This window comes from Erythrolamprus reginae, chromosome Z (assembly GCF_031021105.1).
Source record: "Erythrolamprus reginae isolate rEryReg1 chromosome Z, rEryReg1.hap1, whole genome shotgun sequence".
NCBI classification, from domain to species: Eukaryota; Metazoa; Chordata; class Lepidosauria; order Squamata; family Dipsadidae; genus Erythrolamprus; species Erythrolamprus reginae.
The window spans coordinates 133,178,044-133,192,699 of record NC_091963.1 but is presented as its reverse complement, the minus strand read 5'-3'; the positions used below and the strand labels follow the sequence as shown (position 1 = coordinate 133,192,699).

The window sequence follows — 14,656 nt, the reverse complement described above, 5'->3', positions numbered from 1 at the left end:
CATAGGCCTGTGTTATTGCCGACAGAATCAGATCAGTTTAGTTTCCTCGGACGAAGAAGAAGGTGGGAGTAACTCGGCAGAGGAGGGCTTGGCACACAGCCAAGGCAGTCAATCTTCCTTATCTTCTATAGCTTCAGATGATGACATTTTGGACCCACGCAAGGGCAGATTTATGCGTAGAAGAGACCAAGTACGAACATATTACAGTAAATAAGGGAGGCCACCTGTGTTTGGGTGGGGCTCCAATAATTAGGGCTGCTGCTATAAAAAGCAACATGTGGGTTTGGCCATTGTGGAAGAATATCTGTTGCAGTATCGTCAGGAATCTTGTGTGCTGGACTTTGTTGCTTTTTCACGCCTTTGAAACCAAAGCAGAGTGTGTGTGTGTTCGTTGGAAGAAGAAAGGGTGTGAAGATTCTCCACAGCTGCTAGCTAAGTACTTAATGACTGCTTAAGGGAAATTGTACAGACTACCCGGTTGTTTTGGGAAGAGTGCTCTTTGCAATACAAAAAGAGTGCTTAGTTTATTTTGACTTTTGTGATAAAGAACATTGTTTTGAATTTTCAAACGTGTGTGTGTCTGAAATTTGTATCCTTGAATTTTCGGGAGGCTCCTATCAGAGAGCCCGGCAGAACACAAAGGTAGCCCCATGTAAAGAACGTTGCAGTAGTTGCATATACCGCTTGTTGATGAAGTCATGTGTTATACTAATATGCAGTAAGATAGCCCATGCAGTGTACAGGTCCCCAATGGAAGACAGGTTGGCAGCAATTGCTTTTTCTGCAGTTCTGATTATCCTCATGTCTTCAAGTGGCTGCTTGCCAGGGTGCAGAATTGCATCCTATTCTTGCATTAAAGCGTTGGATTAGAATAGTGCTTCTCAATTATTTTTTGCTACCCCTAGGAAGAAGTAAATATTTCGCACCCTCACTCTCCATGTGCATCCTACCTGACACTTGGACAGAAAGCTCCTCCACATTGTGTCCAGGGCAGTACGTTCTAAAAGAAAACGTCTTCCAATTTTGAGAAATTAGATTGAACTCACAAGATGTTTTCTTTTAGAACGGGCTGCCCAGGACACAACGCTGAAGAACGTGATGGAGCTACCGGTACAAGTGCCAAGTAGGATGTACATCTCGTGGCCTGGACAACTTACCACCACTTCCCCAAATTGCGCCCCACTGTCAGATGCACGTCCTACCTGACACTTGTACCAGTACCTCCATGGTGTTCCTCAGCATTGTGTCCAGGGCAGCCCATTCTAAATTAAAACATCTTGTGAGTTTGAGAAGTTTGATTGAACTCACAAGATGTTTTCTTTTAGAACGGACTGCCCTGCACACAACGCTGAGGAATGCGATGGAGGTACCAGTACAAGTGTCAAGTAGGACATCTGCACCTCTATAACTCTCTGGTTTGGTTCTGCAACCCAACAGACTTTGGGGGATCAGAACTGCAGAAAAAAAATTGCTGCCAACCTGCCTTCCATTGAGGACCCGTATACTGCACGAGTCAAAAAAAGGCCGGGGAAAATACTTACTGACCCCTCACATCCTGGACAAAAATTGTTTCAACTCCTACCCTCAAAATGTCACTACAGAGCACTGCACACCAAGACAACTATGCACAATAAGTTTTTTTCCACGAATGCCATCACTCTGCTAAACAAATAATTCCCTCAACACTGTCAAACTATTTACTAAGTCTGCACTTCTATTACTACTATTTTTTTCTCATCATTCCTATCAATCCATTTCCTCCAACTTTTGACTGACTGTAACTTGTTGCATGTATCCTAAGATTTTTATTAATATTGTTTCTTCATTGCTTTTTTGACCCCCTATGACAATCATTAAGTGTTGTACCTCAAGATTCTTGACAAATTTATATTTTCTTTTATGTACACTGAGAGCATACGCACCAAAGACAAATTCCTTGTGTGTGCAATCACGCTTGGCCAATAAAGAATTCTATGTGTTCTACTTCCTGCAGCAAAAAAAAGAGCATGTGCCCCCCCTCGACTATTTAAGCACTGAATTAGAATCAGAGCAGTTTTAAAATCTTTCTTGTGGCAATCACTTATTCTGAACTTAATCTATCCCATAGGTTCTTACTAATCAATGATCATAAACAATTTATCATTTGCCTTTTGGGACGTCCATGAGGCTAAAGGATTGTGTGCGCGCGCATGCATGAGGATGGGAGGGGATGGCACATACAATAATTTACAATTTGAAACGCACTATTTTGCATAATAGTTACTGTCTGAAACAGGCAAGACTATCACTTTGAAAGAATTTTTAAGTTCATTTTGGATGACACATGACTGTCTCAAATGCCAAATATTTTGCACACCTGAGAGAAGAACTTCCTCCCATTAAACAAATATAGAGTATTCCTAATCAGCCAACTATTTCAGGCACTAGAATTCATGCTGTGATTTTGCATATTGCTTTTTTTAATGTTCAACTTCTAACTTCCAAAACAAATTTTAAAATGAAATCTTGAAAAGCTGTATTGCAAGGTTTCACAAACCACCATCTGAAAGTGTAGAACCTAAGGCATCCACATGTCATACTGCCAATCATGCAAAAATTGAATTGCACTGAACAAGGGTCAGAATTTTGTAACATCAAGAGAAGCTTCACCGCTTACAGATAGTCCTGACTTACAGCAGTTCATTTAGTAACTGTTCAAAGTTACAACTGCATTGAAAAAAGTAAGTTATGAGCGTTTTTCGCAGTTATAATCTTTCCAGTATCACCATGATCATATGATGAAAATTCATATGCTTGGCAACTGTTTCATACTTATGACCGTTGCTGTGTTCCAAGATCATGTCCATCATCTTCTGTGACCTTCTGACAAGCAAAGTCAATGGGAAGCCAGATTCACTTAACAACTGGGTTACTACCTTATCAACTGCAGTGATTCACTTAACAATTGTGGCAAGAAAGATCGTAAAATGGGGCAAAACTCACTCAACAAATGTCTCACTTAGCAACAGAAATTTTCAGCTCAACTGTGGTTGTAAATTGAGGACTACCTTTACTAGGTTTTGGACACCAGTCAACTATACATAACCACAAGAAGATCAGAAAGAATTCAAGGGATTTTTCTGGCTGCAAACACTGAATAGACAGCATAAACTACACAAAGAGTTACTAAGGGAAACATCCTGTACTTTGTGACATCAGACTATAGAAACCCTCAGGTTTTCTATAGGTACATCCAACTATTTTTTACTATCAGTTCTAGAATCTCAAATAAATATTTCAGAAATTGGCATTTTTAATCTTTCTGACAAATCAAGATGAACTACATGTTTTTGACAGTTGAAATAGTACCATATTCCTCTTTCAAAATGTTTGATGACTTGAGATGTTTGAGAAGTGGTTTAGTTCTAAACACACCTTTTTTTTAAAAAGGAAAATAAAATACAAAAGGAGCAGGACTTTCTGTGCCATGACTTTTCTGCTTTCCCTAAACGTTTGCTGCTTCCATTTGAAGACAACCCATGGTTAATCTCTGGGGTTAATCATGGGCCCCCCTTTCTATATTTTTAAGTCCACATTAATTCATTGTCATAGTCACAAAAGCATGTATGATGGTAGAATGGTGAGAAACATTGCTACAATAGAATACCCTTGGGTTGTACATTAAAATACCCCTTTGCCAAAGTGTAAATACAGCTGCACACATTCTTGGGGCCTTGAACTCCTCTAATGAAAAGCAGTACCTTAATACACAGTTCGTCACTTGAAAAGGATACTTTACACTACAGAGCTGTTATTGATGCCTTGGCAACAATATTCTTTATTACTTATTTTCTTTAGGAATGTTTGTCCCCACAAAATCTGATTCTTTTCTATTTAAAAAATGTTACAGAAGAACAATCTATCATCAATGATGGAGAAAGGACTGCACCTGTCTTATGTCAGTGACTTGTGAAGTGACTGTATAAACAGAAGTAGAATAACTTTAGATGTTATGAGAATGCTCTCTCTCCAGAATAAAAACAAGACAAAAATACTGTGCACTCAAATAAAACAAGGAGAATAATATAAAACACAGGTGTCAAACTTGAAGTGTCATGAAGTGTCAGCCGCCCCAAGTTTTCGGAGAAGGGCGGCATACAAATATAATAAATAATAATAATAAATAATAAATAAATAATGTTGCTGTCACGTGACATTTTGCGCTGCTTTTCCCTCTTCATGGACCTGGGGTAGGTGTGGCCTGCGCATGATGCACTTAGCCCATGAGCGGCCAGTTTGACACCCCTGATATAAAGAATCATTAAGATAGTTGTGGGTTTATTTATTTATTAGATTTGTATGCCGCCACTCTCCGCAGAATTGGAGCGGCTCACAACAAAAACAGTACAAATCCAAACACTTTAAAACCCTTAATATAAAAACAATCATGCATCTCAGACAGACCATACACAAAACGGAAGCAGCCCAAGAGAATCAATTTCCCCATGCCTGGTGACAAAGATGGGTTTTGAGGAGTTTGCGAAAGGCAAGGAGGGTGGGGGCAAACCTAATCTCCCGGGGGGAGGGGGGAGTTGATATCACCTATCCGAACGCTCCCAGTTTCCCTACATAGGCATAGAAAACTTAGAAATTAGTTTGTCCCTGTTTAGTGACACTTCACAACTGAGACAATGATGAAAAAGTAACTTGATGACTAATCCTTGAGTTTACTTCTCAAATCTGTAAAGGAAACAAAAGTTGAAATAAAATTGTGGTCCTGGTTTCACTTACATCCTTTGCTTAAAGACCAAGCTGCTGGGCCATAATATGGATGCCAAGTACTATCCCTACAAGAAAAGTGCTTTACCCCCTCACATTAAAAAAGCACTCAATGAAATCCAAATGCTCAGGTTAGCAGAGAATCTTAGTTCCATCCTGCACCCAGAGGCACCTTCAATCTTCAGTAAAGTCCCCCTCCACTGCCATATATTAGTTGCCAAGCCTGACCCCTTGACAAAAGGGCAAATTTAAATACACTTGAAAGTATGCAAAAGCTCAGAGACTGCAGATTCCAATACCGAGATAAAATATTTAAAAGGGTATGTGGAATAGTGCACACAAATACAACTGTGCATTGAAGAAAGCTAGAGGCATAAATGGATATCAGAGCAAAAGACTTTTAAAAGATTAACACTGATCTTAATTTGTTAATGAAACCACTAAGAGTCACAGCTTTGATTACTACAACCCACATTTACAGTACTAATGAGTGAAAAAGTTGACAAATATGGAATAAAGAATATTTGTAGCTCAAGGTTGACATGGTCCTTTTTGCTCTCCGAGCTTGCTATTTTCTTGCAGATATCTCCTTATCCAAACTAGGTAACATCAGTCCTAGTGTTAGCATCACTATCAATGTCAATTACGGGGAGAACCAAGGATCTCTCAAATATGGAATATTCCTTTGAAAAAAGTGGCAACCTCTCGTATCTAGCAGGAAGAAAACATGCAATTACCTAGATGCCCACTTTTTTTAAAAAAAGGGGACATCTAGTTAAAAAAAGCACACCATTTTAACAATTATCCAGATCCAGAATATCTTATGTTAAGATGTGCTAGAAGTTGTCTTAATAGCACTGCATCCCAGAAAAATCGAGCTTATTTATGTAGTTAGTGTTTAGAAATCTATTTCCCTTACAATGGTTAGAAATCTACTTTTCTGTATAAGTATTTGTGGGGGGGGGGGGGTTTTAAAAAAAGATCATCCTCTGAGCTCCAGAAAATGTGTTTTCATAAGAACGGTAAGATACGCCATGCTTGTTTCAGGGGAAGAACTAGGAGGAGACAATAAAGTTAGAACAAAGAAATAAAGAAAAGTAACTTAAAACATTAGTTTGAAATGTGACATACTTCATGGACATCCCGTAGTGTCTAAACCAAACTTTATACTTCTTCAAACTATTTAAGCTGCAAAGATCTAAAATGTTAACTGAATGGTTCAGAAAGACTAAAGGCCATGCCACCCCTCAAAAGAAGAATTTGGGTCCATTTTCATGCAAATACTATTATATCCCACCCACAATCATTTATCTCAATGTAACTTCCAACATACAGTAGATCTGAGACCTGCTCTGCACCCAATACTGAACGATAACAATCCTGTCCCCAAATAAAACTTGGATAACTTGTTTGCACATTTTCAGATGTGTAGAAATCTAATGCTCATCAGAAGCCCTAAGATCACAAAATCTTGCACAAAGCAACTCCAAATTTTGGTTCCTAGTTAGAAGCATACTCATGCATAAAAAGACACTCCATCCTACTGGGTTTTTGCACTTGCACGTGTGCCTGCACAGCACAACCATGTAAGCCCTCCAGATTCTGCTTTTTGTGTCAAGAGTTCAAGTTCACCGTCCGTTAAAGTTTACCCATATCCCGAAAGTTACCCAAGTGTAAACCTACCCAAGTTCTGGGGAGTCCCAGAGGTACCAAGCTCCAAACTTCGAACCAGTGGGACACCCAGCACTAAAAGCCACTCACCATTGTGTTGGGTCTGCACCAGACGTTGCAAAGTATCGCGATTTACCCTGACCTCAGGAGGGCTCACATACGCGTCTTAATCGATACTTCGATCCCTTCTGATCAAGGAACCTATCTTTAATTGACTTGGGGATTCAGATAGCCCCTCCCGTGAGTGGATGCTGGATCTTCTTGTTTAGGAAGTTTGCAAACGTATATTTTCAGGATATTTTCCCAGTCACCCCACCCACCCCCCACTTCTTCTCCCTCCTGCTCCCCCTCTGAGAGTCACCCCCCAACTCAACTCTGCCACCCTCACTTTAATGAGGGTGGCCTCTGACCAACAAACGATTTTATACCCCTCGGTCAAGATCAGCCACACCCCTTTAGAACCCCGGCTACCCAATCAGGCCCATAAGAACGGAGGGAGTCCGGTCCATCCCCCTCCCGTCTTGGGTCCTTTCCTCGCTGAGAACCGTTGACAACCAATGTCCGCGACAGTCGGCAGCCAATGGGAATAGGCATAGTAGGGAGGCGGAGCCACGGAACTTGATTGGAGGAATTTGAATATGAACGCTTGGGGCAAAGTGGCAATTTAAAGGGAAGGTGGTTGATCTAGTAACGGTTGTGAGAAGGAACTAGACGAGGGGCGGTTTCAAATTGTTCGATTGATGGGAAGCTTTGCCAATAACATGCAAGCGTGGCCTAAAGGCGCTCGCGTAAAAAAGAATCGCAATTCAGGTGGCCGTGCAGCCAATGGACGACGACAAAGTAGCCAACGAGGAAAGCCTTTTTAATCCTCTTATTCAAACAAAGCGGGCAGGGTCCTAATTGGTCAAAGGGAAAAAAATAATCCCGCCCACTAGGCAGAAGACGCATCTAATTAAAACGGAGAACGTTTATTTAAAATGTCGGTACAATACTGATAATGCACAAGGACAGGGAATGATATGAGGTTTTGACAGGAAAAACGAAACACTGCTCAGGCACAACCGTTTACACACCCTTCTCCCCTTCTGAATATGATTTTTTTTTCAACCTTCCTATGTTCCGGGACTACAACTCCCAGACTCCTCAGGGCGTTTGGAAAATGGCACGTGTTTATTTATTTAATTTATTTGTTTAATTAAATTTGTATACCGCCAACTCCCCGGTTTTATTTCAAAATACCTGAAGGGCATCAGATTGGCTAAAACGAATAAAGTTCGAAAGTCGTTCCCCGGCTACGCTACCTGAGCAGCTGCTTTTAATATCTCACAGAAAGAAAATATTGCTGCCAACCTGCCTTCCATTGAGGACCTGTATACTGCACAAAAAAGAGGGCTGTGAAAAATATTTACTGACCCCTCACATCCTGGACATAAACTGTTTCAACTCCTACCCTCAAAACGTCGCTACAGAGCACTGCACACCAAGACAACTAGGCACAAGAACAGTTTTTTTCCCGAACACCATCACTCTGCTAAATAAATATTTCCCTCAACACTGTCAAACTATTTACTAAGTCTGCACTACTATTACTGCTAGTTTTTTCTCATCATTCCTATCACACTTTTCCTCCCACTTAAAATTGCTTCTATTTACAAATTTGTCTACTGAAGAACCTGGTCACTGAACGAATAAGTTCTTAAGTAGAGGTACCACTGTATTCATTTAATGACAATTCAAAGTTACAATGGCATTGAAAAAAATGATTTATGATCATTTTTCACACTTACGAGCAGTGCATCATCCTTAGGGTCATATCATATCAAAATTCAGAGGCTTGACAACTGGCTTAAATTTATGGACTAAATAGGAATCAATGTAAAAGCAAATAATGTGTGCAAACCCATTAGGAAAGAAATAAAAGCTTGGAATTTGGAGGAGGAGGAGGAAGAAGAGGAGGACAGTTGCTGCTGAAGGAAAAGTGAGGGGAGGAGAATCAAAAAAATCCAAAACTTTAAGGCTTTTTTAAAAAAAGAGGGACTCTGAGGTGGCGAAGAGGAGCACACGCCTCCCATACACCTGGCACGAGGCTGCCTCCCATACACTGCGCCAGAAAGAGAAACCCAGGTGGGCAAGAGGGGAGAACCTCCCTCTCCTTTGACCAAAAGGCGGCTGCTGCTGCTGCTGCTGCTATCTGCTTCCTCTTCCTTCCCATGCTGAAGGGCTCTCCTCTCGCTCGCTTTGTAGCTGGCGCTTTTCATTCACACTGTGGTGACTCCTCGGTTTAGCTGAAGCCCAGTTCGTCCGGCCGGGGTGAAGTGCCCCCTTTTGCCTTTCCGCACCCAGACACTCCGGAAGGCAACTTCACGCCGGGTGTATGGAAGGCAGCGAGAGAGAGTCACCACAGCAAAGTGGTTTATTCCCTCTCCAAGCACCCAGAGAAAGGACAATGCTTCATTCGCTCTGGACTGCTAAATCCTCCTAAAGTGCCACCAAAGGGTTCCTCTGGCAGCCCAGAAAAGCCCAGATGACACATTTTCTGTATTTCTTTGCTGAGTTCAGATGTACAGTAATCTAGATTTTCGTGGTCAATATCATGGAATAAGGCATTTCCATACCTTCCTAATATAGCATAGACAATAGAATGTATAGCTGGGTTTTTAAAACAGTCAACACAGCTTAATGTGTTGGATAAAGGAATTTTAAAAACATGATACTCGTAGTAAAGTGTTGTCCAGTTAGCACCCACGCTTCTCCTAGAAGAATGAAATATTTTGGGAAATATTAAACAGGCAGAATATTATATTTCTCCTAAAAGAGAAATCTTAAGGGAGACTCAGTCCCAGCTCCCTGCCTCCAACAGATATTTGGTGCCCATTAAGAAAGACTGGGCCATCCTATCCACAAGACAAAAGACCTTCAACTTCAGTGTGATAGTATTAAGACATGATCTTCCAGGACATAATAGTTTTATCTAGCAAAAGAAACAGAACGCATGCATTGCTATCTCCTAAGTACATTACATCACCCAAACTTATCTCAGACAAACATAACCTCACATGGCAGTCTGCAATATCCAATAAAATACATGTTCTTGCACAGGAAGTTCAAAGTGTAAAGCCCAAGAGAAGGTATAACACCCTCACACTCTCACCTCCATGTGGTCAGCTATCCAGAATCATAGGTGCTTGGTGGTTCTGCTTCATTAATAAATGGACCCTCTTTTCAATCCTTTCAATTCAGCCTCCAGCCACCATTTTGTCTCCAGTGACTTTCTCCCGGCTTGGAATTGAACCGGATGGATATTTCTACCAACACCATAAAGTCTGATTGATATTATTCAATCACAAATTGCCTTATAGCCAACAAAGTACACTGCTTGTTATACCTTTCCTATCTACAGCAATGATGATCATTGTTTATAATGTGCTAATCGTGATCCTTGTCTGAAAGTGTTCAACTCTAGTCCACCTCAATTTGTTGGTCTAAAAGGTATACAATTGTTTCATTTAATTTTTCTTTGTTTTGAGATTTCCCTGTTCATGCTTCTTACATCCCATGCTCCCGATATAATAATAATAATAATAATAATAATAATAATAATAATAATAATAATTTTTTATTGGATTTGTATGCCACCCCTCTCCGTAGACTCGGGGCGGCTAACAACAATGATAAAAACAGCATGTGACAATCCAATAATAAAACAAACTAAAAGCCCTTATTATAAAACCAAACATACACACAGACATACCATGCATAACTTGTAATGGCCTAGGGGGAAGGAATATCTCAACTCCCCCATGCCTGGCGGTATAAATGAGTCTTGAGTAGTTTATGAAAGACAGGGAGGGTGGGGGCAATTCTAATCTCCGGGGGGGGAGTTGGGTCCAGAGGGCCGGGGCCACCACAGAAAAGGCTCTTCCCCTGGGGCCCGCCAAACAATATATTTTTTGTAGCTTCAGACTTTCTTTTTTTGTAGTTGGTACTTGTTCACCGATCAGCGACTGTTCAAACTTATAATGGTGGTGACAAAATAACTTCATGATCATTTTTTTTGTCCTTTGCAGCATCCTCCAGTCACACAATTACTATTATGGTTAGTGCATGTTGTCCTGTATTAATCTGGGTTTCCCCCCCCTCCCCTACCTGCAGAGCAGACAGATTGGAGAGAAAGGGGTTGCAAGAAAGTAAGCTGTTTGCTGTTCTGTGCATCAAAAACAACATGAGTGCACTGTCAGTGGAAAGGTTCAGCAAAGAAAAAATGTGCACATTCATTGAATACCCACTAGCAATCAGATGATGAAAGCTGAAAACACGTAGACAATTTAACCATAGTTTCAACTGAGACTCTGTGACCATTCCCAGATCAAGCCAAGTCCAAAATGCCAGAGAATTCCTGAAAGTCTGGCTCTCTCACAAAATCAGCCATCAAAAGGCACAGTGACATAAACAACATCTGCATAACATTCAAAAGAGACAATCAAGGAGCCAAAAGGGGGACAAAAAATTCTAAACAACTCCTCACAGCAATCAACCCCCAGATGAGCAGTGACTACCACCAAGATTAACATCAGACTAACAATCAGAAAGCAAACCAATCAAGGACATGCCAGAAAAAGCTAATAGTAAACAGCCAACTATAGAACAACCAGGATAACTCCTATTAACACTAAAAGGGCAAGCCACTAGAATATATTATAAATTGAAAGCAAACCTGACTCCATACTAACCCTGATGTTGTTACCTAATTGGTAAAGAAACATCTGCAAGAAACCACCAAGCTCAGAGCCCACCAAGTACACCACGGTTTAGCCCTGAGCTACAAATATTGTCTTCTAAAGGATATACTGCTTACCCAAATCATTTGCTTCACTCCCCGCTCCATGTCCACAGAGGAAGGTATTTCAAGCGAGTACTGTAACGCCTGCATAGCGTGCCTGCAACTCCCAGCCTCAGGCTGCCAGAATGATTGCATTGGTTTCGATGTGAATAAGAAGGTAACCAGGCTTTCAAGAATTCCAAAGGGAGGGGGGAGTGGTTAGGAGGCAGAAGTGAAAGTTTGAAATTGACCGCAGATAGTTTTTGATTTACCATGATTGGTTTTGTGTTTGCCATTGTGACAAAAGTTGTGACGCACCAAAAAAGTGACTTGCAATTGGTTCTCCGACTTCTTCTTCTGCTATGTCTAGATAAAATTTGTTTGTTTGTTTGTTGGATTTGTATGCCACCCCTCTCCAAGGACTCGGGGCGGCTCACAGCGTATCAAAACAATATACAATATACGGTACATATCTTAAAAAATCCAAATAATATAGCTATACAAATCCAAATAATAAATAAATAAAAATAAAATAAATAAATAAAAAACTTTAAAAACTCTAATAACATTTAAAATCATTCATTCCCATTCACGCAGCAAGACATACTACAAATTGCCAGAATGAAACCATCTTCTGGTCATTGGCCAAAACAAAGTCATTATTAGTACTGTACATGATTTTGGTAGTAGCCACCATACCAGTAGATGGGCTGGGCTTTGGGTCTCTCCACAATCACATAGCATGTTGTTATCCGGCTTCTCATACTTACAATCATTGCAAATTGTCCTCAGACATATGGTTGCAATTTGGGTGCTTGGCAACCAATTTGTATTTACAACATTTACAGCATTCTGGGGGGGGTCATGTGATTGCCAGCTGTGGCTGTCCCAGCTGGCTTCTAACAAGCCGATGGGGGAAACCAGATTCATTTAACAGCTGCATGATTCATTTAACAACTGTTTGTAAAATTGGGCATGGTTATGTAATGGCTCTCAATGGCTGTTTCACATGGTGATATAACTTCTGGTCCCAACTGTTGTTGTAAATAACGGATTACCTGTAATCATGTTTCTTTCCACTCAGTTACAATCTCATGATTTCCCACTTAGCTACTTCTTCACTTAGCAACATACAGTATTTGGGTTGTTTAGGGTCGTTAAGCAAGGACTAGACTTGTCATCCAGTCATTTCATAAACACCATTAGTAGGCCAAAATATTTTCAGCTCCTCTTAAGTAGCAGGTTGCCCTGGTAGACCTATTGTCTAGTACAGAGGTCTTCAAACTTGGCCCCTTTAAGACTTGTGGACTTCGACTCCCAGAATTCTCCAGCAGGGAACCTGAATGGATCAGGTGGAGAATGGAATGGAGCATAGCTGGCTGGAGAACTCTGGGAGTTGAAGTCAACAAGTCTTAAAGGGGCCACATTTGAAAGCCTCTGGTCTAGTACTATGCAGATTATCCTCAATTTATGACTACAACTGAGCACAAATTGTGCTCAAGTGAAATACCAATGGTTTTTTTTAAAATGCCGCATTTTATTACCTTTTTTCATTAATAAGGATCACCACAGTTAACACAGTTGCTAATCCCAGCCACCAGTTAGGTCCCACAGAGTGAGCCTTCTCCGGATCCCGTCAACTAAACAATGTCGTTTGGCGGGACCCAGGGGAAGAGCCTTCTCTGTGGCGGCCCCGACCCTCTGGAACCAACTCCCCCCAGAGATTAGAATAGCCCCCACCCTCCTTGCCTTTCGTAAGCTCCTTAAAACCCACCTCTGCCGTCAGGCATGGGGGAACTGAGATATTCTTTCCCCCTAGGCTTCTACAATTTATGCATGGTATGTTTGTATGTATGGTTGGTTTTTATAACAAGGTTTTTTTTAGCTGTTTAAGTATTGGATTGTCACATGCTGTTTTTACCACTGTTGTTAGCCGCTCCGAGTCCACGGAGAGGGGCGGCATACAAATCCAATAAATAAATGAATGAATGAATGAATGAATGAGGCTCCCCCCATTGTTTTTCCTTGCCAGGAGGTCACAAAAGGCAATCATATGACTGGAGGACATTGCAACCGTCCTAAATATCAGACAGTTGCCAAGCGTCTGAATTACGATTGCGTAACCATGGAGATTCAATAGCATTCCCATGATCACGTGATCACAGTTCAGATGCTTGACTCATAGTTTTGAGGATTGCAGTGCCCTGGAATTATGTGATTACCTTTTGCAACCTTATGACAAGCAAATCAATGGGTAACCCAGATTCATTTAACAATCATGTTACTAACTTAACAATTGTAATGACTCACCAACTCTGGCAAGAAACATTATACAATGGGACTGAATTTACTTAACAACTGTCTCACTTAGCGATATAAATTTTGGGCTCAGATGGGGTCGTAACTCAAGGACTAACTGTATTTTATCCTTTCTAATTTTCCACAATGCTCCTAATTTATCATTTCTTGGACATTATGGGTAAACTTGGCTAGTTTTCCCACTCAATATTGCTAGTTGGTGATATGAAAGTGCCAATTGAAACAATTGTGCCTAATCACAAATATTCTTATTGGCTGCAGTCCGTCAACTTAACCAGTACTATCATTGTATGCTTACAAAGGAGGGGGATTTTTTGTTAATGGAATTCAACCTTAATTCAGGACCATTCCTCCTTTAATTTTCTAGAGGTTGTTAGTGAGATGGGTAGATCAATCTGGACCACCTACACTCGGAAAAACCTTGGTACTTACCTGGGTATTGTCATAAGACTCACTTATTTATTTATTTATTTGATTTTTAGGCCGACCTTCTCCTTAGACTCAGGGCGGCTTATAACATGTTTGCAATAGCACTTTTTAGCAGAGCCAGCCTATTGCCCCCACAATCCGGGTCCTCATTTTACCCACCTAGGAAGGATGGAAGGCTGAGTCAACCTTGAGCCGGTGATGAGATTTGAACCGCTGACCTTCAGATCTACAAGTCAGCTTCAGTGGCCTGCAGTACAGCACTCTACCTGCTGCGCCACCCCGGCTCATTCTTATGCCACCAGGCATGGGGGAGTTAAGATATTCCTTCCCCCTAGGCCATTACAAGTTATGCATGGTATGTTTGTGTGTATGTTTGGTTTTATAATAAGGGTTTTTAGTTGTTTTATTAATTGGATTGTTACATGTTGTTTTTTATCATTGTTGTTAGCTGCCCCGAGTCTACGGAGAGGGGCGGCATACAAATCCAATAAATAAATAAATAAATAAATAAATAAATATGTGGACTACAAATCTGGAGAGAATTGATCTGGTGCACAGTTGGAAGTTGGAAGCAGTGAGAGAAATGGATACAGGAAAATGGAACAGAAATTAAGTTTAATGTTTAATGTTTAATGTTTAATGTTTCCAAATGTAAAATAA

The 14,656-nt window shown here is 40.8% G+C and overlaps 1 protein-coding gene across 5 annotated transcripts in view; it reads right to left on the bottom strand.

Moving 5' to 3' along the window:
* UBE2S (ubiquitin conjugating enzyme E2 S) overlaps positions 1-12,019 on the bottom strand; it is a 49,320-nt gene extending 37,301 nt beyond the window's left edge. For 2 of the 5 annotated variants that reach the window (XM_070729922.1, XM_070729921.1), the window contains exon 1: positions 6,520-6,735. In XM_070729922.1, coding sequence (XP_070586023.1) covers positions 6,520-6,522 — 3 coding nt within the window. In that variant the 5' untranslated portion in view covers positions 6,523-6,735. Of the gene's footprint in view, positions 1-6,519; positions 6,999-11,284; positions 11,604-11,947 lie in introns of those variants that run through there. The other 3 variants (XM_070729920.1, XM_070729919.1, XM_070729924.1) reach the window with 3 other exon arrangements.
* Between the last annotated feature and the right edge of the window lie 2,637 nt (positions 12,020-14,656).